The sequence below is a fragment of the Zootoca vivipara genome, chromosome 11 (assembly GCF_963506605.1).
Source record: "Zootoca vivipara chromosome 11, rZooViv1.1, whole genome shotgun sequence".
In the NCBI taxonomy this organism is placed as follows: domain Eukaryota; kingdom Metazoa; phylum Chordata; class Lepidosauria; order Squamata; family Lacertidae; genus Zootoca; species Zootoca vivipara.
In genome coordinates this window covers 6,995,874-7,018,150 of record NC_083286.1, presented here as the reverse complement: position 1 = coordinate 7,018,150, position 22,277 = coordinate 6,995,874, and the positions used below count along the sequence as shown (strand labels likewise).

The window sequence follows — 22,277 nt, the reverse complement described above, 5'->3', positions numbered from 1 at the left end:
TACTGTTGCCATGAAGATAACTTTAACCACCTTAGCAAAGGGGGAGATCAGGTAGCAATGCCTTATCCCAGGGGTCAGCAAACATTTTCAGCAGGGGGCCGGTCCACAGCCCCTCAGACCTTGTGGGGGGCCGGACTATATTTTTTAAAAAAATATGAACGAATTCCTATGCCCCACAAATAACCCAGAGATACATTTTAAATAAAAGGAGACATTCTACTCATGTAAAAACACCAGGCTGGCCCCACAAAAAACCCAGAAATGCATTTTAAATAAAAGGACACATTCTACTCATGTAAAAACATGCTGATTCTCGGACCATCCACGGGCCGGATTTAGAAGGCAATTGGGCTGCATCCGGCCCCCGGGCCTTAGTTTGGAGACCCCTGCCGTATCCTGCTAGTTCCTTCTGCTTTCTCTCCTCCTAGGGTAACTTTAGACAGAATAGGGCTCTTACACCTCTAATAGTTGCGTAGAAAAGGGAATATCTATAGGTACAGATTGTTGTGCAAATTATACCCATTGAAATTAAAGGCGCAGGAGCCTAGTCCTCTGTTCCAGGCTTGCTTGGTTGTCTTTTGTGTTGCAGCTCAAGACATTGGTCCACTATGCTTACGAATAGTTTTATTTCAGGCTTTTCAAAATGAGTAAGATAGAAATGACATGATGCACAAATACCTTAAAAGTAGCAGAAAAACACATTGCAAATTGAACAGTTCTGACTTGCCCATCACAACAGTTTAAGCATCAACTTATTTTCAGAAAGCTTAGTCTTAGAAATGAGCTCCGGTAATACTGGATTTTCACTTATTTCCAAAACCTTCCGTTATACAGTATCCGACAGTGTCACTTAGCTGATAGTAAGGCTCTCATCAACAGAACAGGAGGTAAGCAATTATGAGTGATTGCCCTTCTGTGTTGCAGCCTCCACCCCCTAAATCCACTCCAGAAGGGTGAAGGACCCTCCAGGGCAGATGTAGGGTGAGGGCATAGCTGAATATTGCTTCACACTGTTACCATTGGCTATAACTCTTGTTTTTTCCCCGATAGCATGAGAAAGTATTTTTGAAAAAACCAACACAAACCTTTGCTAAAATAGACAAGTACCAATGAAAACATGTCACAGTACTCATTTCTTTTCTGAATTCAAGCACCCACAAAACAGCATTTCACCTAATAACTATAAATGAGTTGTGATTTAACAATTTTATGGGATTGCGAATAAGAGTTTTACTTAAATGCAGCATGTATTTAGGCGTTCTTTTAAATTATTGAAATCACTTGCATTAATGTCTTGCAAAACTATTACTGTTGCTTTTGTCTGAGAAGGGTTAAATTTGATGGTCATCAAACAACAGAGGTCTATTAGTGCTCGTTGGCAATTCTGTAAACCTTCCCTAATTCTGGGGCCTAGGACAGGATCTTTCTTTAGTTGTTTCATTTCAGGTGCTGAAAACCCAATCAAGCTTGTTAGAATCTCATCAGCAAAATCAACTTCTAAATAAGCTGTACCATCAGATATTTTTGCTGATAAACTTGAGAAGCCACCACTACTTGTTAGATTTCTGGTAAGAGTTACTATAAATGCTCTAATTTTTAGAGTTGTAATAGCCTTGGGCTTGTTACGTAATAAAACTGATAAATATGTGAAGGGAAGGGCATTTAAATCAACTTTGTGGCACTTATTTTGTACTCTGCAAGTCTGTTCAGGTTGAGGATATTGTTCAAGTTCTACATTAATGTCTGTTAGCCTATTGTTGGAATTATTGGAGGGCTTTTCATTGTTTTTCTCTTGTACTATCATATTTCCAAAACAGCCTTCCATGTTTTGGGTTTTCTGGGCATTATGTTTGATTAAAAAATCTCCTGTGTTTTCTTCATGTATATCACATATTACTGTTTCACCAGATTCCCCTTCTTTGATAAGGTAATGATTTATGTTAGAGCTTCTATTCAGAACCTGTATCTGTTCTTGCAGGATCTCTTCTTCTAAAAGTAAATCATCTTCCAATGGAAACTCATAGAAATCTCCTTCCATGTTCCCCAGAACTGGAACACTTTGTTCTTCATTTTCTGCAATGAATGCTGCAGAGTCTTGTAGCAAACAGCTTTCAGTAGTGGGAAGCAGAGATGTGGTGGAATTTAATCTGGTACTTCTGGTGCAGTATCCACTTTCAAAACGGGCCTCGTTTATCATTAATTCTTCATTTTCCCCAAGACTTGCCAGAAGCTCTTCATCAGAAGGGCCCACTTCATCAACAGGTATTGAAATGTCACATTCAGCAGCATTTGATCTCTCAGCATTAGGATTTCTGTCTTCTTCTCTAATAAGCCTAGCAAGAACTCTTTCCTCAGAATTTTCCTCTACAAGGCTATCCACTTCACCCCCCAACAATCTTACATTTTCTGGTTTAAGCAAAAGAACACCTAAGCGATATGCAACTTTCCCCTGTATCGTAACCTTTGTCCCTGGAGGAAGATTGCTATGGAGAACAGGAATAGGCTGGTATTCCATGCCTTGAATGTCATGTATGCCATCTGTCAGTTGCAGCATCAGCATTCGAGTAGGCTTTGCTTCCCAGGGCCTCAATGTTACCTGTGTATTACCAGTTATTTCCTCATTTACAGTATTTTTCTTTCTTATCTTTTGCAGTTGGGAATAGGCAGGCTGACTCACATCAACAAGTGAATCAATCTGTATGGAATAAAAGCTGTTCAATTCTCCCTTTGGATTGTTTGAAATGCAGTCAGGCAGAACTGGGTATTCGAGATCTCTGAGATCTGTAAGAAGCCACTGCTCAAAAACTTGCTTGTTAATAGAAGCCTGAGCCAAACTGCCACTGCCATTTTCTTGTTGAATCCAATCAATACACGCTTCTAGCCATGGAGCAGGAACCTTCACATGCCATGTAGATGAAAGCCAAGTTTTCACTCTTGCTGCCAGACTTGATGCAGTCATTTTCTTTTGAGGTGAAAGGAAAACTGTTAATGCCCTGGAATGAAACAAAATAGGTTTGCTGGCTTAACTGTAAGGGTTTTTTTTACTAAATGTCTGATTAAACAACCTATTGCCTGTGGAAACTCATGCAGCAAAATTTAACCAATCGCAACCTAACTGGTAAGCTAGCCAAGTAATCTGCCAGCTCTACCTGTTCGTTTAGCGAAAGTAAGTTGTCCATAGGTCAGCAACTGAGCAGCTAAAAGTACCCCCCCCACACACACACACAAACTATCATATGATTACTACACTTACTGGACTAGTGAAAAAACACAGTATTATGGTAGGCAAAGACCATCTCTTTCTCACAATTTATTGTCAGGATTTTAGGAAGTGTCTAACAGCCCTCAGAATTTCCTCCTTTAGTGCAGAACTATATGTCCGCAACTGGACCTAATGGTCAGGGGTCCCTTTACCTTTTTATACTTCTCCAACACCCAATACTAATTCTAGACAACAGGCTGGCACTGCCATAATCCTGCACTGCAGAACAGAGAAGGAATGAAGAAGCTAGGGATAGAAAACGGAGAAGCAAAGGACAGAAAGAAGAGTGGGGTTTATGAAACCCTCTGAATATGTATAGTTCTTTCCTAAATATATTCTGATGTAACCCCAACTGAATTAAGGGGCTCAGCCCTATCAGCAAGACTGTGTGAAGCATTAGAGAAATCAATACACAAAGCATTTACTGTACTTTGAAGTAGATACAGTCACTTAATTAAAACCACGGCAAGATGAATGATGTGTGAATGACCAGGTCACAGTGTGCACATGTGCAAATCTTATGCAAATAACTGCACCATAGAATGAAAGTGCACACAACAAAAAAATTTAAAGGAACAAAAGCAATAGAAAATTGGGGTGGGGGACGTAAAAACTGATGGACAAAATTTTGTTGATTTGAAAACCCTTCCTACATTGTCTTAGAAAGTAGATGTTTTCTAACTTTAAAAAACAACTCTTTTGCCTTCAACAGTAGTCTGAAATGCAGAAAGTTGCCCTCAGAGAATTAAAGTTTCGTGGAGTTTTTTGGGTTTTTTTGCAGGCTACTGTTGTTCCACAAATCATCTGAAAGGCAAGCTAAGGAAAGGTGGTGGTGGTTCCCCACCCACCCCCTTACGTAGTTCCTTTTTATTAACAGATTTGCGAGAATGGGCTAAACATTATTACAAGGGAGGGGAAGGTTCTCAAATCTCCTGGCCTTTGCAATCTGACTCTGATAGATTCCCCAGAGCCAACATTTCCATAAACGGATTAAGACTGCAATCCTGAAACAGACCTACACTATTTCCAACAAGCGAACATTTAATGGCAGCGCAACTCTTTTTGTTTTCTAAGCTCAGCTATTTATGATGATGATGATACGGGAAGTTTAGCCCATGGGGTGGGTCATCCTCTCAATCCAGCGCCCTCTCTCCTCCCGCTCCCCAGACTCTGCTGGACCCAAGAGCAACGGGAGAAGAAAAACCCAAGGTTCCCCCTTTCCCCCGCGACGTACGTAAGAAGCGCTCGACTCGCGTCCTGCCGCCACACGCGGGTTCTCGAGAGCCCTCCGTCCTCCCCGGCTTTTGTTTTAAGCGCCAAAGCGAACTTCCCGGGCTCGCGAGAAGTCCGCCCCGCCGGCTACACGGCGGGAGGACGAGACGGAGTTTGCGCCGACGCCATTTTGTTTCGCCCCGTCTCTCTCGCTCTCTTTCCCCTCACGCACGCGCGACCTCGGATCAGTTCCGTTCTCCTTGAAGGCCTTCGCTCCCTTGTCATTACCATAACGAGCAGGACTGATCGCTGGTTTCTTGCGGTTTTTGTTTTGAAATATATATTAAATGTAAGTACCAAGCAGTATGTGAACAGGGAAAATGGAAACAGCCAGGGGATAAGAGGACTGGAGAGACGCTGAGGCGCCCTCAGCCGCCGGCCAGCCCACAGCTCCGTTTGCGGGGTTGGCGCCGCGGCAGCCGCCACGGAGGGCGGGCCCCGACCACACAGCGTGCCTCGCTAGAGAAGGGCGGCGCCGTCAGCCAATAGGGGTGCGGCGGCGGGGCCGGCGAGCCAATAAGCGGGCGGCCGTGGCGTGTGTGAGTGTGCGCGCGCTACGGCTGCTTTCGGCTCTTTTCTCTCGCACTCCTTAGCGACGGCTACGGCGGAGTTAGTGCGCTGCGCGGTAAGGGGCCGAGAGAGATTTCTTTCCTCGAGAGATTTTGCGTTTTGGCCTTTGCCCGTGGCGGGGTGGGTGGGTGTGTTTCTAATTATTTCTGTACGCTGGGTCTCCGCCGCGTCGGGCCTAGGAGGTTTTCGGGGTGAGGGGGCGCTTGTGCCTAAGGGGCGGGTGAGCCTGTGGGGGAGGGGCGACAGGAGGTCCCGCTTGTGGCTGCGGGGGGGCGCGTTTCGGCCGTTGCGCTACGTGGCGCCGCCCGCTCAGAGCCACGGCGTCCGCAGCCGCCCGGGAAAAGGGAGGCGGCGCAAGGAAACAAAGCTTCCCGGGTTTTGCAGCGGCTGCCGACGCTGCTGCAGAAATCATGGCGGCCGCGGTGGGTGGAGAGGCAGCGGGAGGCGTTTCCTTCCCCTGTCGGGCCTTGCGGAGCCAGTAGCCCCGGCGCTCCCTGTAGACTTTTCCCGCCGGCGAACAGAGCGAGGAGGCGCCGGGCCTCTTTTGTGTGTCTTGTCGGGCAGGCGGGTGGGCCCTTCGCTCGGGGCCGCCGCGTGGCGTTACTCCTTCCGCTCCCGGCTCCTCCTAGCAGCTCGTGGTCGCCATTACAGCCGAAGCTGCTCTTGAGAGCCGCCATTTTTAGTCGCGTTGCTCTCCAAGGCAGGTCAAGATTATGCAACAAGAGGCAATTTTCCTTCGCTCCCCGGGCGACCTCTTTATTGGGGGTTTGTTTGCGCTTTTTTTGACGGGTTATGACGACGGTTGTGTTGCGATTAAATTGGGCCCTCCTGAAGCCTCGAGGTCCCTAACGGAAGTAAATTGAGTGCCTTGTGCTGTGGGCCGCCTTGTCCGCACCGCGACGGGGAGGAGAACTGGGGAATCCTTTATGTTGAAAGCTATTTATGAGGGGTTTGTAACACCTTCCACCACCACCCCTACTCTCCACCTAGAGCCAGTGTTCATATATCGTGTTCTTGCTTAGTACTGCCAACCTGGTACAATAGCTCCTTTCCTCTTGCTAACACCGTTAAATCGCTTTAACCGAAATACGTTATGGTAGATCCCGAAATCCTTTTGTATATTGCGATTGTATGTATTTTCCTCAAATCAAATGACTTGCACCAAAAGCAAAGATGAAATAGTAAACCAAGGTGCAGTGTTAGTGCGGGCTTGTTTATTTTTAAAGCAGTAGCCAATTTATGGAAGTAAAGCCACTTCTTCCCAACGGTCACAACTATTTTCTGCAAAATAAAAAAAATTCCTTCTAGCATCACCTTAGAGACCAACTAAGTTTGTCATTGGTATGAGTTTTCGTGTGCATGCACACTTCTTCAGATACCTATTGTCTGCAGTTTATCATACTGTTGCAATTATTCATCAGTTGCAATACCATGAAAATGAATTCAGTTTCTTTCACTTTGATGTAGGAGTCCCTGGCTTATATTGAGCTGTATTCACTGTTGTGTTGCTTTAAGAAGAAGAAAAATAGCACCTTTCAAAAAATTGGATACAGGGCATATTTTTAATGTGAAAATAAGTTCTGAAGTTTTCTAGGATAGAAGTTGCAAATAGCAAAAAATTTAAAGGTGGCATTTATTAGCTGAGAAAACTAATCAGATATGAGAAATCATTCAGAGGAACTGCTTTAGTTCCTGAAACTGAGAGAACTTGGCTTCAGTATGAAAAGTGAACGGGCATTAATGTTTTTTCCTGTAAAAACTAGAGTGAAGTCAAGATTTGCATGAGATGCAATTCATGACTGGGCTGCAAATAAAGATATTTGATATACTATGTACTCTTATACAATTCATCACAGAGAAGAGGCATTGTTGGACAGACATTTGATATGTTTCATTTTTATTCTGTATTCTGGAATATTGAACTGTAAAATAATGAACATGACCAAAATGGCTGTATGTTGCTTTTCATAGGCTCACTGATCTTTGATCCCGCCCAGAACGTTTAAGGTTTGCTTGGCGAAGCTATATAATATTGGTAAGTGCTGGAAACCAAATGTCACTTCATTTCTTTAGCAAGCTGCAGAGTTGGCTGCTTTCTTCTAAGCACTTAAGGGGTTTTATTTATTTTTATTTGACAGGTTGTATTTGCAAGGCTAAAAATAATGGAGACTGAACAGCAAGAAGAGACCTTCACTAATACAGAAACTAATGGTAAGCTATCTTGTATGTAATCAGAAATTACAGCTCTTATATGTGAAAGTAGTAACTGTATGGAATATCTGTCAAGGGTTCAGAATTTATAAATGCCATGTCCAGGCATGAATAAAAATTTCGTTTACAATCTGCACTGCAGCCACCGTAGACAATGGGTGTTGGTTTAATAAAAACCTAAATTAAATGCTGCAACCATGTCCTATTCATTGGTCATTTTAACATGTGGATCTCAGATTTCTGAGGGCATTTGAATTACCTGGGGGTTTTGATTTCCAAATGTATGGGCTGAATACATTTCCAGTGTAGATACTTAAAATTATTAAATAAATGATGGGAAAAAACCTTAGTGTACTTAAAATGGTAACAATATTGAGTTATTTTACATTCCATAACTGATAGTCCCAATATAAGCATTTTGATGGGTAAGATGATAATTGGTATTGTTACTATTAATGTGAATAAAATGCTAACTTCACAAACATAGAGATTTATTTATAGTTCGGTTTTTTAGAGCTTTCAGTAGAAATGGACAATAAGGTTGCTTTGTTGTGCCTTACATTACACTTACTGTCTGACTGTTCATTAAAGCTAAAAATAGTACTGAACAATATGAATTCACCAAGCTTACTTTTATTAATGCTGTTAGGATAGTAATTGTTTATACCTATTTAGCCTTGGCTTAAACTTTGAAATCCCCACATTTAAAAGACTCCTTATTCCATTTAATAAAATGACTTGTGCCCTGCAGCTTGTAGAAACAAAAAAAAATGGATTGTTAATCCTCTGTTTTCTAAAATATTAGGCAAACGTCCAGCTGAAGATATTGAAGAGGAACAGGCCTTCAAAAGATCAAGGAACACGGATGAGATGGTGGAACTACGCATTCTGCTTCAGAGCAAAGTATGTTCTGTTACATAATTGCAAAACAAGTTATTGAGTATGTGGTATTTTGTTGTAGTAATTTGATTGTCCACATTTGAGGATGAATAGTGTTCAGAATAAAGAGAATATCTGATAATCAGTTTAAGCATACCAGGTGTTATATCATGAACTCTTAACAGATTTCTGTTTGGAGACACAGCAAAATGTTTCTGCCATGTGAGACAAGAAACCTGATTTTAAGCATGACCTGGCATTATTTTTTTTGAAGAAAAGATTAAGCTATATAACAGAACTGCTTTCCTAAATTTTGGGAAACTGCAGCTCATTTGTAGGGTTGAATGCTGGTTCCTAGTTAAGCATTACAATATTCTGCCATAACTTGTACCTTATTAAAGTATATCATTAGTATTTGAATTTGAGCAAATCTGCATTAATTGTTTGAATTTATTTTTTTATCAGGAAACCATAGGCAAATCTCTCTTGTTTGCTATAATAACTTAAAGCTGTGTGTTTAGATTAGATTTATTTGCCTCATCCACTTTAAAAAAATCTATCTGCGAAGTTTACTAAAAGGAGTGTCAGCTTCCATGTCCAATCACAGCCTTATTATTGTAATTGCTTTTGTGAAAATCAATTTCAATTTTGACTTTTTTTTAAATAGAATGCTGGAGCAGTGATTGGCAAAGGTGGCAAAAATATTAAGGCACTTCGTACAGACGTGAGTATTTACAAGTTAAGCACTAATAATTTTGCATAGCTATTGTGAAAACTATAGGTGTCTAGTACAAGCCACTTGTATTGATTTTTTTTAAAAAAATTCTTAAGTGTCAGGATATTCCATTCATATAATTAAAACACAGAATAATTCATATGGAAAAATTCCTGTCCCTTCTTTTACAAAGCATTACACTAAACTGTATTCATTGCTTTGGCTTGCAATACCAGAGAGCTTAAGCTTCCAGTTAAAATAATTCAAACCTGGATGGCCATTCTTTATCCAGCTATAGAATTACCTTTGCTTAAACAGTCTATCTCTTCAGGAGAGAAGTGTTCAGACTGGCATGATACTATGTACAGAACAGTTTAGCTGCATTCTAATTGGAATGAATTTTTCATGAATATCACAGTAAATATACCTACCATTTTATAGTGGGTTGACTCTTGTGAATAGACACTTTCAGTATTAAGTCTCAATAGTTAAACACTGCTTTGTAAAAAGCAATTTTTATATTGTGCATAGTCTTCGGTTTTTGAAAGTATAATAATGGTATTTAATGAAATATTTGGCACGATATCATTTCACATTGTGTTTGATATTTTCATTATATTGTAAAACGCCTGCAGAATGTTATAACTGTCAACTTTGGTTACTTGATCTGAGGTAAAAGTAAGAACTTGGGTAGTAATCACATGTGCATTAACTGATCTTTCTGAAGCTAGCGTACTTAAAAATTCACCTGCCTAAATCTAGATTTCATACATATAATTCATGGATTAGTGGCTTTCCCAATTTTCCCAGGATTTCAGTAATCTGAATCTCTACAGATTTTGTGTCTACCCTCACGAGCCAGCCTGCTACTGCAACTTCTAATGTTAAAAGTAGTTTAGGCCAAGTAACTCATTTTTGCGGTCCATAACTGTTAAGCCACAGTCAATGTAGCTATCCGTTATTGTGTTAGTCTTCAGAACAACTTAAGCTTGTTTCATTGAGAGTAATGAGTATAGTTTGTATTAAATTTAAATTTATTGCTTTTCCCCCTCTTCCCTCTCCTTGTTTTTTTGGCCATATATCTCTCCGTTGCCCATGTACTGGATCGACATGCCCCTGCGTTGCCCACCATGACGTTGGCCCATCCGCCCCTGAACGCCCATGTGAAAACCCTGGTTGGCTATGCCCAAAAATGTGCTCGTTGCCAAACGGGTGCCTTACTTGACAACTTCTGATTGAATGCCCATGCCCAATGCCAACATCCACGAACGCCAATGACCAATGCAGTACAATGCCAGTGTTTCAGTCCCAGACAGCAGTGGCCCCGAGCGGTATGTCCCAACAGTTTATGCCTCACTGCCTGATTAGAAAGAGAGAAATGTATATTATTACCTGCCTTTTATATAATTAAATAGTATCCCCGTAGACGGTGTATTGTTTTTTTTAAGTTTTCTGTCTTATTTTCCCCATTAAGTCTTTTTTGTCACTGAACTTTTACGTGAGTTGCCCACCCAACAATCCACTAATTTTATTTCAATGGAAGGAGCACAGCTTCAATTGTTGTATATTTGCTGCATTGTAAATCAGATTGTTTCAAAATAGTCTCTTGCTCTGCTCTGTCTTTGTGATCCACCTTGCTCCCCCAGCATTGCCTGTTCATAATTTTTTCTGATGAAATGCTAACTCCTGGTTCACTCTCCTTCACTTCTCATTTGTGTTGTCTTTTTTGTCTTGCATTTGTATTCGTTTTCTTGCAGAGCCCATTAGTAACCTAATTTCTAACTGGTCTCATAACCCTATTCCAAATATAATGTTCACCACTTGCATATTCCCATGTTTCCTATGAGAAGGTGTGCCAGTTTAACAATGTAATAGTGAGGGTATCCTAAATTAGTGGTGGCGGGGAACATGAGTATTCACTCCTGCTTTCAGTTCTTCGTTAATTTCTTGTCCACTTAATCTGACTCCTTCCAAGAAACTCATTCTCTTATCTCCAAAACCTTATTTTAAACTTGTACCATTTATATTATTGGGCATAAACAAAGGTGCATGTGCTGTATCTTCAGTAAAAGGTTTACTTAAGTGGGGAATATTAACTCGTAAGTTCAGCTCTGTAAAGTTGACTTATAACACATACAATTATAAATACACAACTTACTTTACCTTTCCCCCTATCTTATTTGTGACACCTGATGCTTAATGCTATTTGACAGCATACTGAGTATAAGTGCAGATATCGAAACAATCGGAGAAATCTTGAAGAAAATTATCCCTACTTTGGAAGAGGTAAGTGTATTTGGGTGTATGCATCTGAATGGCGAGCTTCAAATGCTCTTGTTTTTTGTCGCTAACTTGCCCTCTATTTAAAATACAGATATGTGTCCTAACTGGAGTGTCAGCAAGAGTTGTTTTTGTATAGCACACCAAATAAAATTAAGTTTGAAATTTTAATGTACTTGGGCAGGCCATTGATCCATGTAACTCAGTGTTGTTTTGTATTTTGATTTTATTGTGTGAACCGCCTTGACATCTCTGGGTGGTATATATATTCAGTTAATAATAAAAATAAATCATCATCATATTGTCTACACTGATAGCGGCTCTCCAAGGCTTAAACCTGGGAGCTTTTTATATGCAAATTCTATCACTGAGCTGTGGCCCCTTATTATCTTGGGGTGCATTATTAATAGCAAGGTCACTATGTGTGTGGTCATAGGCCTTGTTAGTGATTTGATTTTTCCTATATGCTGAATGTTCCTTGACTTAAAATAAAATTCACTCAGAACGGTAATCTCTGGCTGGAAATGTATTTTAGGCTAGTCTACTTGCATATGCACTCCTTCCAGTGAGATTTTCTACTTTGAACATTAGGAGCCCCCGCCCCCCACTACCATATCACAACTGTGTTTGAAACACCTTTTAGATTTTTAAAAGCAGCTGGCTGGGCTGCATAAGCTTGTGTTAGAGGAAAATCAGGCCTCTGATATCTTGGATAATGGTACAGTACTATTTTAACCCAGGTGGCGCTGTGGGTTAAACCACAGAGTCTAGGGCTTGCTGATCAGAAGGTCGGCGGTTCGAATCCCTGCAACGGGGTGAGCTCCCGTTGCTCGGTCCCAGCTTCTGCCGACCTAGCAGTTCGAAAGCACATCAAAGTGCAAGTAGATAAATAGGGGCCGCTCCGGCGGGAAGGTAAAAGGCGTTTCCGTGCGCTGCTCTGGTTCGCCAGAAGCAGCTTTGTCATGCTGGCCACACGACCCGGAAGCTGTCTGCGGACAAACGCTGGTTCCCTCGGCCTATAGAGCGAGATGAGCGCCGCAACCCCAGAGTCGGACACGACTGGACCTGATGGTCAGGGGCCCCTTTACTACTTTAACATTTAAATCGTAACATATAAACTGTTTGGAGAGTGGTGTCTGGATTTAGTAGGTGATAGGTACTGGAAGTTGGAAATCAGAAAAAGTAACAGTATGGTACTGTACTGGGTACTAAATCGGTACTTATTCAAGCAAACATCTTACTGACTGCTTTTCTTATTCTTCACCCCGAATATGTCTATAGTATCAGCATTACAAGGGAAGTGACTTCGACTGTGAGTTAAGGCTGTTGATTCACCAGAGTTTGGCTGGAGGAATTATTGGTGTCAAGGGTGCTAAAATCAAAGAACTCAGAGAGGTAACATAATTTTTGTCTTTTGATATAAGCATAGTTACTTTCTTGAAGATGATGTTCAATTCATAGTTGTTACTAGTCATCGGGTGGCAGGAATTCACTAAAATTTATTCATCTCGTGCTGCTAAAGAATTAGAAACCCAAATACTGTATGTGATTAATTTGCAAACAGTTTCATTTCAGTAAAAGAAAGTGTAGAGAAAGAGATCCATTTTATTCTGGTTTTGACTCTGGTTACTAAAATTAGTGACAGTCTCTAATACTTCTGTAGTATCTGAAGCTGTTTCTCATTGTACAGCTGAAATGGCTAGTGCAAAGGGTATGTGGGTGTCTGATCCCCTGATGTAACTTGTACTCCAGAGATTCTAGAGAAACAATTTCTTACTAGTTACTGCAAAGGTGGCGGTTTCCACATAATTTGTACACTGTAGTTGGAGGTTCACCAATATCTGAGCCTGTATAGTAGCGTCACTAAGTGTAAAAATGGAATACAAATCTATAGAGTGAAAACATAACCTAATAATTGTCAAACACTTCACAGTGGTTTTCGTTAAACACATTTCACTCCTGGTATAAGGAACCAACTTGGGCTGCTGACAAAATAGCTCCTTAGAGATTCACTAGGTTTCTGGAGTGCAGGCCTCTCTATAAATTAGGGTTCTGAGGCTAAAAAGTCTGTCTTTGATTTGAGCACTCATGGAGGAATCCGGGGAAAAATCCAACTAAACATGACTTGTATACAACTTATGAATGTTTAAAGTTGATGATAAAAGCAAGTAGCTCTGCCACAATTGTGTCTGCACAGTTTTGCTCAGCAGACCTTTTTATGACTGAAGTGTTTTTGCAGCCTGGCGATCTTTCACTGGAAAATTTTGAACCTTTAGACTCATTGTAAAGACTTTCTTTTATTCATTTTTTAAAGAAAGGACATTGTTTCATCTACTGTACTCTTAGAGGCAGTAGCAGGACCAGTGTTGCAGAAGCTCTACTTGATTTCCAAGTCAAACCATTTGCTTCCAAGTCAAACCATTTGCTAGCAGTGGTTGCTGAGCACTCGATTATTTAGACATTTAAAGACCAGGATTTGGTGCTGGGACTTCTTTGGCTTCATCTTCTTTCTGCATCTTTGTAGGAGACAGATTGAATGTGGCCCTGTTGAGTGTCTTGCACGCGTTGAGGTTATTGAGAATATCAAAAATAGCACCACACTATTGTAACCCTGAGTTAGAGGTCTTGTTTTGCAATGGTTCCTTCTATTTTGGTGGGACATTAATGTACTTCCCGTTGTTGGCTCTTGTGGAGTTATGCCAGGGTTTGTCCTAACTAAAACTACTGGAAAAGTTCATCTTGGATTTTGGAGCAGATTCATGATGGTCCAGCTCAATTTATTCTGATAATCTGAAGCATTTGTGGCAATATTCCTAGAATCACTTAGCATGATGTAGCATGCTAGCATTACTTAGTAAATACTAATACAGTTGTACCTTGGTTCTTGAACACCTTGTGACTCGAAAGTTTTGGTTCCCAAACACTGCAAACCTGGAAGTGAGTGTTGCGGTTTGCAAACGTTTTTTTGGAAGCCGAACATCCAACACAGCTTCTGTGGCTTTCAATTGAGTGCTTAGCATGATGTCAGTAAAAGGTCCAATTGAGAAGAACATGATTTGTTGGTAGCCCCAGAAGTAGTTCAGGAAAACTGCTTTGTGATGTGGTCATGTTACACTTAAAAGAGCAGATACGCAATTGGGAGTGTTCCTATTTCCAGGCCTCATATATCAGGTGCAGTTGGTAGCCAGGAGTGTTTGTCTACTGACTTTGGCTAATGTACCAATGGTTTGATTGCCTGCTAAAGAAGGATTATACAGGTCTTGATACCTTCTTGATTGGACCCCAGTAATGTACGGGCTTTGGAGCTGCAGCAACTTGACAGCTTGGAGACTTGGTTGGTTAGATATTTTAGCTGACAGAAGCTTATAATAATTTGCTGGCACTCTTCTGGCAAGAAATTTTGTTTTCAGACCAAATTTAAGCCTAGATGTCAAGGTATAATGCAGTTAATATATCATAAATGGTTAAATTTAAGGAATAACCTTTGGAGGGAGTATGTGACATGTGTAGCCCCTCATTTGGGTTGGATGTAAGTTGTGGAACCAAGCATATGAAAAAGCATCAGTTCTGCTTTTAAATGCATTTTACAAATTTCTATTTTGAATTAGGAGGAAGGAAGGAAACTCAATAGGGGTAGGACCATACATCATTCCTGTATTGTTGAATTTTAACGGTGAAAAGTAGGTGAACCATAACTAGTGTAATTATATGGTTTGTATGTACAAGCCATGACAGTGCAGTTTGAGAATGGAGTTTTCTTAAAGGTTCTCCCCAATGAGCTTCCAGTGTGTATTGTTTGTGCTGCTACTTGTTCAGCATGCAAATCTCAAAAACAAGCTATGTTAAATAGTTTTCAGCTTTCTTACTGGTTAGAGCTGATTCTAAATAATTTTTTACTTAAAATTTTCTTGGCAGAACACTCAGACCACCATTAAGCTTTTCCAAGAATGCTGTCCTCATTCTTCTGACAGAGTGGTGCTAATTGGTGGAAAGCCTGATAGAGTTGTGGAATGCATCAAAATAATACTGGATCTTATATCAGAGGTAATTTTAATCTTTACAATAATTTGTTTTCATACCCCCCCCCGTGCCTTTTTTGTGCAAAGATAGTTGCATTTTTTGCTTGAAATAAGCTATACATGTAACTTGAAGACTTTGTAGTCTTTTAATATATGTGTTAAAATATAATTATGGGAAATGTTCAGAAGGCTAAAGTTGTTTTCCTTTTTTCATATTAGTCACCAATCAAAGGACGTGCACAGCCTTATGATCCAAACTTTTATGATGAAACGTACGACTATGGTGGATTTACAATGATGTTTGATGACAGAAGGGGGCGTCCTGTGGGATTTCCAATGCGTGGCAGAGGAGGCTTTGATCGAATGCCTCCAGGTCGTGGTCGTCCAATGCCTCCACGAAGAGATTATGATGATATGAGCCCTCGCAGAGGACCTCCTCCCCCTCCTCCAGGCCGTGGTGGTAGAGGTGGCAGCAGAGCTCGTAATCTTCCTCTTCCTCCCCCTCCTCCTCCCAGAGGCGGGTAAGTTAACATTGTAATGATTCGGAGTGCTTTTATAGAGCAGTATTGAGTTAACAGCTGCTGAGAGTAAGGTTTGTGCTTGGGGGAGAACATAGTAGTTAATAAATGGAACTGGATTTTATGTTTAAGTGGGATGGATGGATTTATAAAACATGAATTTCTGTGACATAATATTGGTCTAAAAGTAAAAAAAAAGATTGATTTATCTTCACCAAATCAATTTGCTTATTTATGTATTTGACAATGTCTTTATGTGAGACTTTCACTTGTAAACAGTCTAAATTATATCATTTGCATTCTTAAGGGACCTTATGTCTTATGACCGAAGGGGCAGACCTGGTGATCGCTACGATGGAATGGTAAGTTATGTTCAATAGGAGAACAATGAATACAGTTTTTCGGTAATTGGGTATTTTGAAAGCATTGTTTTATGTATGACGGGATATCAATACTCTTTTACAATTTTACTTTTCACAATTAACTTTCAGTTTTCTTTTATGAATCTTGAGTATTTTGAGACTTTAATAGTATTGTAGTTCAAGTTTTTCTGTTCACTGGCACTTGTGTACTTAGAACAGAGCTTTTGAAACTGTCACGACAGGTTAATGTGTTGGCTGCAGTCTGTAGGCTTTCCCGGGGCTGGAAAGGGGTTAGCTTAATCTACAGTTCGCTAGTAAAACTGAATTACTGTGTCACGAAATGATGCATGTCTAAAAAGTGTGTTGGCAGCATGAGATGTTTGGAAAGCTCTGACTTTCAGAATCTTAAGCTTCAGGGTTAGGAACATGATTCTAATTGTGGGTCATCTTTTTCAAAATGAGTAACAGTTCTGATGAGGAAGAAATGTATTTTGACCAAGTTACTTAGGTCAGAATCATGTAGGGCTGTAGTTCCATAGTATTTTATGTTTGCAGTATGAAGGGAATATAAAGTTATATTTTACTGCTGCCCATTGACTTCATTTGGATTATATCTAGGTGGGCAGGTATAGAATTGCACTGCGAGCCTCTTAGCGTATACAATATTTCAGCCTAATTTACTGTGTACAGAATGCTTGCTTTCCTGCATGCCTAAATCAGAATTTACACTTTCTTAGGAATTACCAGAGGGGAACTCAGTAACTGCCCATAACACAAGTTCTTTGAGTGACTCAGAAGCAAATGAATTCATAATCTTTAATATTGTAAAAAATACATAGTAATATAGTACTAAACTGTCAAATTAAATTAAACCACAAACTGTATTTTAACTTAAAACATGTAATAACTGTTTGATACATTGAACCATGTAGGTAATTGAAAAAGTAAGAGCCTATGATATATAAAGCAGTATCCAATATTGCGTGCATACAGGGCCTGCCACTTACATGAGGGTTCAGCTCCTGGCATCCATGTGCAAAGACAAAATCACGTAAACCCAGGAAACCCACAGAACTACTCCCTCACCCTGCGCAATCATCCATACTTGTCCAGAGCAGGCCTTGGCCTCTGCCTTGCTTACTGAGCTCTGGGAAGGCTGTGCAAGGGCCCTGGCGGCATCCCATAACCCTTTAACATCCTTCCCAGAGGCTGGTAACAGTGGGTTTTCCCTGCCCTTCTTTTATTTCTCTTTTGACCGTCTGCCCAAGGTCACAATTGTGTAAGTAAATTGCATAAGTGGTGGCCACTGCACACTTTTACGCAATGGGATTTACCCCTGCACCCCCCCACCAAATCTCCTCTGGAGATTCTCCCAACCTTTGTAACAGAATTGGGTGGTCTGGATGGCGAAGGTATGGAAAAAGGAGCATTCTCTGCATCTCATTGAAGTCAATTCTGCTTGCATATGGATTTCACTCACGTTGCTTAAGAGTTGCACTTGGCTGCAGAAGAATATAAGTAGTGCATATGGAAATTGCCTTAAATTGTAACCTATCAAGCTTGTTTTGCATATCTAAGTTTACAGGCACATAGCTTTATGATTTATGAGTCTATAAATAACTTGTTTCAAATGTATTTTTTCTTTCTTTTTGGGAAGATGATGCAATGTCATGTCAATGCTTGCGATGACATAGAAACGCCAGAAATGGTGAGTACATTAATTTAAAAGCCTGATTTGGTGTTCTTGATGGTAGGAGAGAGGCAATAAGGAACTGGTTTTGCTCATAAACTGCCATTGCTAAAAGCTTCCATTTGGGGGGTTTGCTGGATTTTAAGCAAGTAATACTTTTAGCAACAACTTTCTCCTGCATCTTCTCCCAGAAGCTAGTAGTTGAAATGGATATGTTTAAACTCAAATACTTGTAGAGGCAAAGGAAACAGTTTGCTTAAGGAGGGGTGCTGCAAAATTTCCCACGTACTGCTTGATTTGTATTGTGGAATTCCTTCTCGTGTACTCTTTCAATCCCAGAAATCTTACAACATATTGTTTGTATAGTTAAGTAATATGGGATGGATGAAACATTAAAATACCTGAAGCAGTTATTTGAGTTCCTTATCTTGATGTTTCCTGAAATGTGTGTGCCTCTTAAGTTGGCAATTGAAGGCCTGAAAGATTCCAAAATGTTTTTGTTTTTCTCTTAATATGTTGTGTATTTGATAGGTCTTAATTGAAAATGTTAAAAAAAACTTTTATAAACCTGTGTGCACACACCGACATGATGAATGTATGCATACCCATGTGTATGCGTAGGCTGTTTAAGCTGGGTGGGGACGGAGGGAGAGCTTGCCAGTGCACTAGAAAGGCATCTCATCACATGCTGAATTAGTGGAGCTGAATTTGTAACGTACCTCTGACTAGAACTGAGCCTGCCTTTTTTGTACAAGGTTGTCAGAATGTTAAATAGGGTTCCGGAGTAATAGACTATTATTGAGGGCTATATAGTTTAGTCATTATCTGGTATTGGAAACTAAACATTTCCACTAGACTTGTTATCGCTGACTTTGCATGAATCATGCTGCATAAAATATGCCTGGTCAGTTATTCTCCATTGCAAAGTACAGTGGTACTTCGGCTTACAAACACTTCGGGTTAGAGACTCCACTAACCCTGTAGTAGTACCTCAGAATGAGAACAGAAATCATGTGGCAGTGGGAGGCCCCATTAGCTAAAGTGGTACCTCAGGTTAAGAACGGTTTCAGGTTAAGAACAGACCTCTGGAACGAATTAAGTTCTTAACCAGAGGTACCACTGTATTTTAAGATTGTTGAAATACTGAGATTCATTGGGGAAGGAGTTCCACAATGCTGGTGCTTTGGTGGTGAAAGGCCCTTGCTCTCTTTTGAAATCCAGAAATGTACAGATATATTTTACCTAGGGTTTTATGGCAGAGGTCCAGTTATATATAGGTAGAGATATATAGATATTAATAATAAATAATAATAAATAATTTATTAGCCAGATGGGTTTCCCCAGCCACTTCCCCAGGGTGGCTTACAACAGAATATTAAAATACAATAATCTATTAAACATTAAAAGCTTCCTTAAATAGGGCTGCCTTCAGATGTCTTCTAAAAATATAGATACAGATAAAGATATCAGCTGTGTAGAATACTTTCGTTAGCTTCCATGTTACATGAAACAAAAGCTGCTAAGACTTTCTTTTTTTGTTTCCTTTTTGCTAGTTCGAGGGTGGATCAGGATATGGTAAGCTTTAATGCATGTGTACTATATACAGTTTACTGTTCAGTCATTAAAAGAGCAAGATGCATACGTTTTAAATCAGACTATTCTTATGCAGGGGGTCGTGGCTCTTACGGTGATCTTGGTGGACCCATAATTACAACACAAGTAACAATACCCAAAGATGTAAGTATATTCCCTTTAGTTAAAATATTTTCAAATAAACCTTGAGACGTATGGTTTTTTATCTTTATGCAGTATGTTAGACTTACTGTTTTCTTCAGTGTTACATGTTAAGCTTGTATTCTGCTTTGAAGGAAATGGGTTAAAACTTTCCTCCCCAACTTGTTATTGAATATACGATCCAGGAGTGCTGCATAATAAATTGTCATATTATGTAATGGTATGTTTTTCTACTCTGGTATTAACTTTGTATGTTGTAATATTGCAATTACTAGCTGCTGCTAAAAAAAACCTACCTTTTTTTCTAGCTGGCTGGTTCCATTATTGGAAAAGGAGGCCAGAGGATCAAACAGATACGCCATGAATCAGGAGCTTCAATCAAAATTGATGAACCCTTAGAGGGCTCAGAAGATCGGATAATAACTATCACAGGCACACAGGACCAGATTCAAAATGCACAGTATTTACTGCAAAACAGGCAAGTTGCATAGAACTGCAGCTGTAAACTAAATGTGTAAATCATTACTGAACTTTGTCTCTTTTACGGTATGCCTTTTTAAAGAAAGCTATATTTTATAAAAACAAACAAACCTTTATGCTGGTAGTGTATACTAACTTCTACACTTCGTAGTATGCCTTTCTCTTCTGTTTTCCATTCTTACTCTATGAAGACACCCTCAAAACTAATCTTGCTGGAAGTGACCTTAACCAAGCAGTCCTCATTTCTCTGGTGAAAACTGCTGCAAAAAACCTACTTGTAATCTATTACATAGAGCCTGTAGAAAATATAGAAGATTTCAGTGGATGTTGGTCTAGTTCTGTGTGGAAGACTAGTGATTTTGTTGTTTTTAGATAACTAAATCGACAACAAATCGCAGTCTGCCTTATGGCACAGACCATGCCTCTACAGGACAAGTTGAAAACTATTGGTGCTGTTAATGCAGCATTTCACACCTCACTGGCATTGCTTCCTTTTCTGCCATGTATAACAGCTCTAGGTTTTACTTGCTTTATTTCTTCTAACATCAGCTGTCTAGTGAGCATTTTGCAATGTGTAACTTGTCTTTGAAAGTAGATAGCCACTAATTACAAACTGTAAAATTTTAACCAGTATGTATTTTCTGATATTTATAATTGTTTAAAATGTATTTGCAAATATTGATTCAAGTTGTTTGTTCAACCATTCTAATACATGCCTTTTTTTTCTTTTTCCTTATAGTGTGAAGCAGTATGCAGATGTTGAAGGATTCTAATGCAAGATATTTTTTCTTTTTTATAGTGTGAAGCAGTATTCTGGAAAGTTTTTCTAAGACTAGTGAAGAACTGAAGGAGTCCTGCATCTTTTTTTTTTCTTAAATCTGCTTCTGTTTAAAAAGCCAACATTCCTCTGCTTCATAGGTGTTCTGCATTTGAGGTGTAGTGAATTTTTTTTGCTGTCACCAGATGTAATGTTTTTAGTTCTCTACATATAGGTGGGTGGGAGTGGGGTGGCTTGCAAAACTAACATTGGTATTTTGAAACAGCAGCAGAGAAGGTGGATTTTATTTTTGTTCTATGTTGGTTGTAAACTGTAATGTTTTTTCTGTCACTTGTGAACCATCTGCTTTATACCTTTTTTTGTTTTGAAGAGGGAGAAGAGTACTGGTAGTTCACTTACCTATCCCTGGCATCCATTCAAAGCAGTGTGCAGAATGTAATGCTCTTTTGTAAGATGTTTTATGATTTTAAAAATAAATTTAGTGAACCAATTCTTGCAGTCATTTTTTTTAATGCATACTTCTGTAGCTAAAATACACTCTACACCATTAATTGAGTTTGGCTTTTTCCCTATAGCAGAGAAGCAGGACACCCAATTTCATTGTTTTGGCAAATTGGGAGTATTGGTAATGCACTGACTCCAAAGTTTGATGTGTGAAGAAACTGAAAAATATTGAAACAGTTTTACGTTCTTGTTACTCCAAATGTATGCCCCTAATTATTGTACTGCAGCTTGTTGGTTTGAATAAAATTTCACAAAACTTTGTTTGTCATGGAATAGCAATTAACTGTAGAGGCTATTGGAATTTTAGTCATTTCTAGCATTGGCAATCTTGCCCATATCCAACTGTAACTTGTTTAAAATGTTTCTATTGTATAAAAACTGAATGAAAAAACAATTGTATCTCACTGTTTATTGAGTTGCATAGAAAATGTGTGTGAAATCAAAAGAACCTGGATATTTTCATGTAAAAATCTCAGCATTTGTAAGTTTATTTGTCTTGAATAAACATTGTAATAACATCCAGCTGCATGTAACATCAAGGTTTCAATATTTACTCAAGGTCTAATTCTCTACAGACTTAAAATATTTTCCTCTTTGTGTTTCACAATAAATTAAAAAATAAATTGAAACCTACCATGCCCTTCTTTCTTAGCTCTGAATGCTACACTGAGAAGCTATAGAAGAACATTTGCCAAAGATCATTTGAGATACCTTTAGTATTTAAGGAAGAACATCTTCATGAGGGCTTTTTGCAAAACCTGATCATGTAAGTGCTACTTGTGTCAAAGTTAAAAAGTGGCATATAAAGTTGCAAGTGGAGAGGAAGCTATGCTGCAGTGGAGTGCTTTAGAGCAAAGAACAATGTAGCTCTGGATTGTCTGGTAGATCTCTGATACGAAGTGGATCGGCAGTGATACTTTATACCCTATTGGTGAAATGAAGACTTGGATTAATCGGAAATGGATTTTGAGTACAGAAGAGCTCCATTCAGTTTTGGTACTCG

General features: G+C 39.6%; 2 protein-coding genes across 7 annotated transcripts; one reads left to right on the top strand and one right to left on the bottom strand.

Annotated features, from left to right (window-relative positions):
• Positions 1-364: 364 nt before the first annotated feature.
• Positions 365-4,938, bottom strand: RMI1 (RecQ mediated genome instability 1). Of its 2 annotated transcripts, none has more exons than XM_035099706.2 (2): positions 4,832-4,938; positions 365-2,993 (listed from the first exon to the last, which is right to left on the bottom strand). In XM_035099706.2, the coding sequence occupies exon 2, from the start codon at positions 2,957-2,959 to the stop codon at positions 1,235-1,237; it is 1,725 nt and encodes a 574-aa protein (XP_034955597.1). In that variant the 5' UTR covers positions 2,960-2,993; positions 4,832-4,938; the 3' UTR covers positions 365-1,234. The 2 variants fall into 2 exon arrangements, with proteins under 2 accessions (XP_034955597.1, XP_034955596.1); XM_035099705.2 differs by lacking the exon at positions 4,832-4,938 and adding an exon at positions 4,497-4,665 and having other exon boundaries at positions 367-2,993.
• HNRNPK (heterogeneous nuclear ribonucleoprotein K) lies at positions 4,686-21,260 on the top strand. 5 transcript variants are annotated; one of them, XM_035099707.2, is made up of 16 exons: positions 4,686-4,823; positions 7,076-7,139; positions 7,243-7,315; positions 8,121-8,218; positions 8,862-8,918; positions 10,197-10,240; positions 11,123-11,195; positions 12,471-12,584; positions 15,105-15,233; positions 15,428-15,729; positions 16,034-16,088; positions 17,746-17,796; positions 19,332-19,353; positions 19,433-19,515; positions 19,821-19,990; positions 20,732-21,260. In XM_035099707.2, the coding sequence occupies exons 3-16, from the start codon at positions 7,267-7,269 to the stop codon at positions 20,763-20,765; spliced, it is 1,281 nt and encodes a 426-aa protein (XP_034955598.1). In that variant the 5' UTR covers positions 4,686-4,823; positions 7,076-7,139; positions 7,243-7,266; the 3' UTR covers positions 20,766-21,260. The 5 variants fall into 5 exon arrangements, with proteins under 5 accessions (XP_034955598.1, XP_060136068.1, XP_060136067.1 ...); XM_060280085.1 differs by lacking the exon at positions 4,686-4,823 and adding an exon at positions 5,024-5,159 and having other exon boundaries at positions 20,792-21,260; XM_060280084.1 differs by lacking the exon at positions 4,686-4,823 and adding an exon at positions 5,024-5,159 and having other exon boundaries at positions 7,076-7,142; positions 7,249-7,315.
• The last annotated feature ends 1,017 nt before the right edge of the window (positions 21,261-22,277 follow it).

What these genes read in the sequence shown, in the direction of transcription:
- RMI1 (XM_035099706.2), bottom strand. Translation starts at nt 2,959, where the DNA reads ATGACTGCATCAAGTCTGGCAGCAAGAGTGAAAACTTGGCTTTCATCT.
- HNRNPK (XM_035099707.2), top strand. Translation starts at nt 7,267, where the DNA reads ATGGAGACTGAACAGCAAGAAGAGACCTTCACTAATACAGAAACTAAT. An exon ending in CACTAATACAGAAACTAATG is followed by an intron (nt 7,316 to 8,120) that starts GTAAGCTATCTT and finishes CTAAAATATTAG; the next exon opens with GCAAACGTCCAGCTGAAGAT. An exon ending in TACTGGATCTTATATCAGAG is followed by an intron (nt 15,234 to 15,427) that starts GTAATTTTAATC and finishes TTTTCATATTAG; the next exon opens with TCACCAATCAAAGGACGTGC.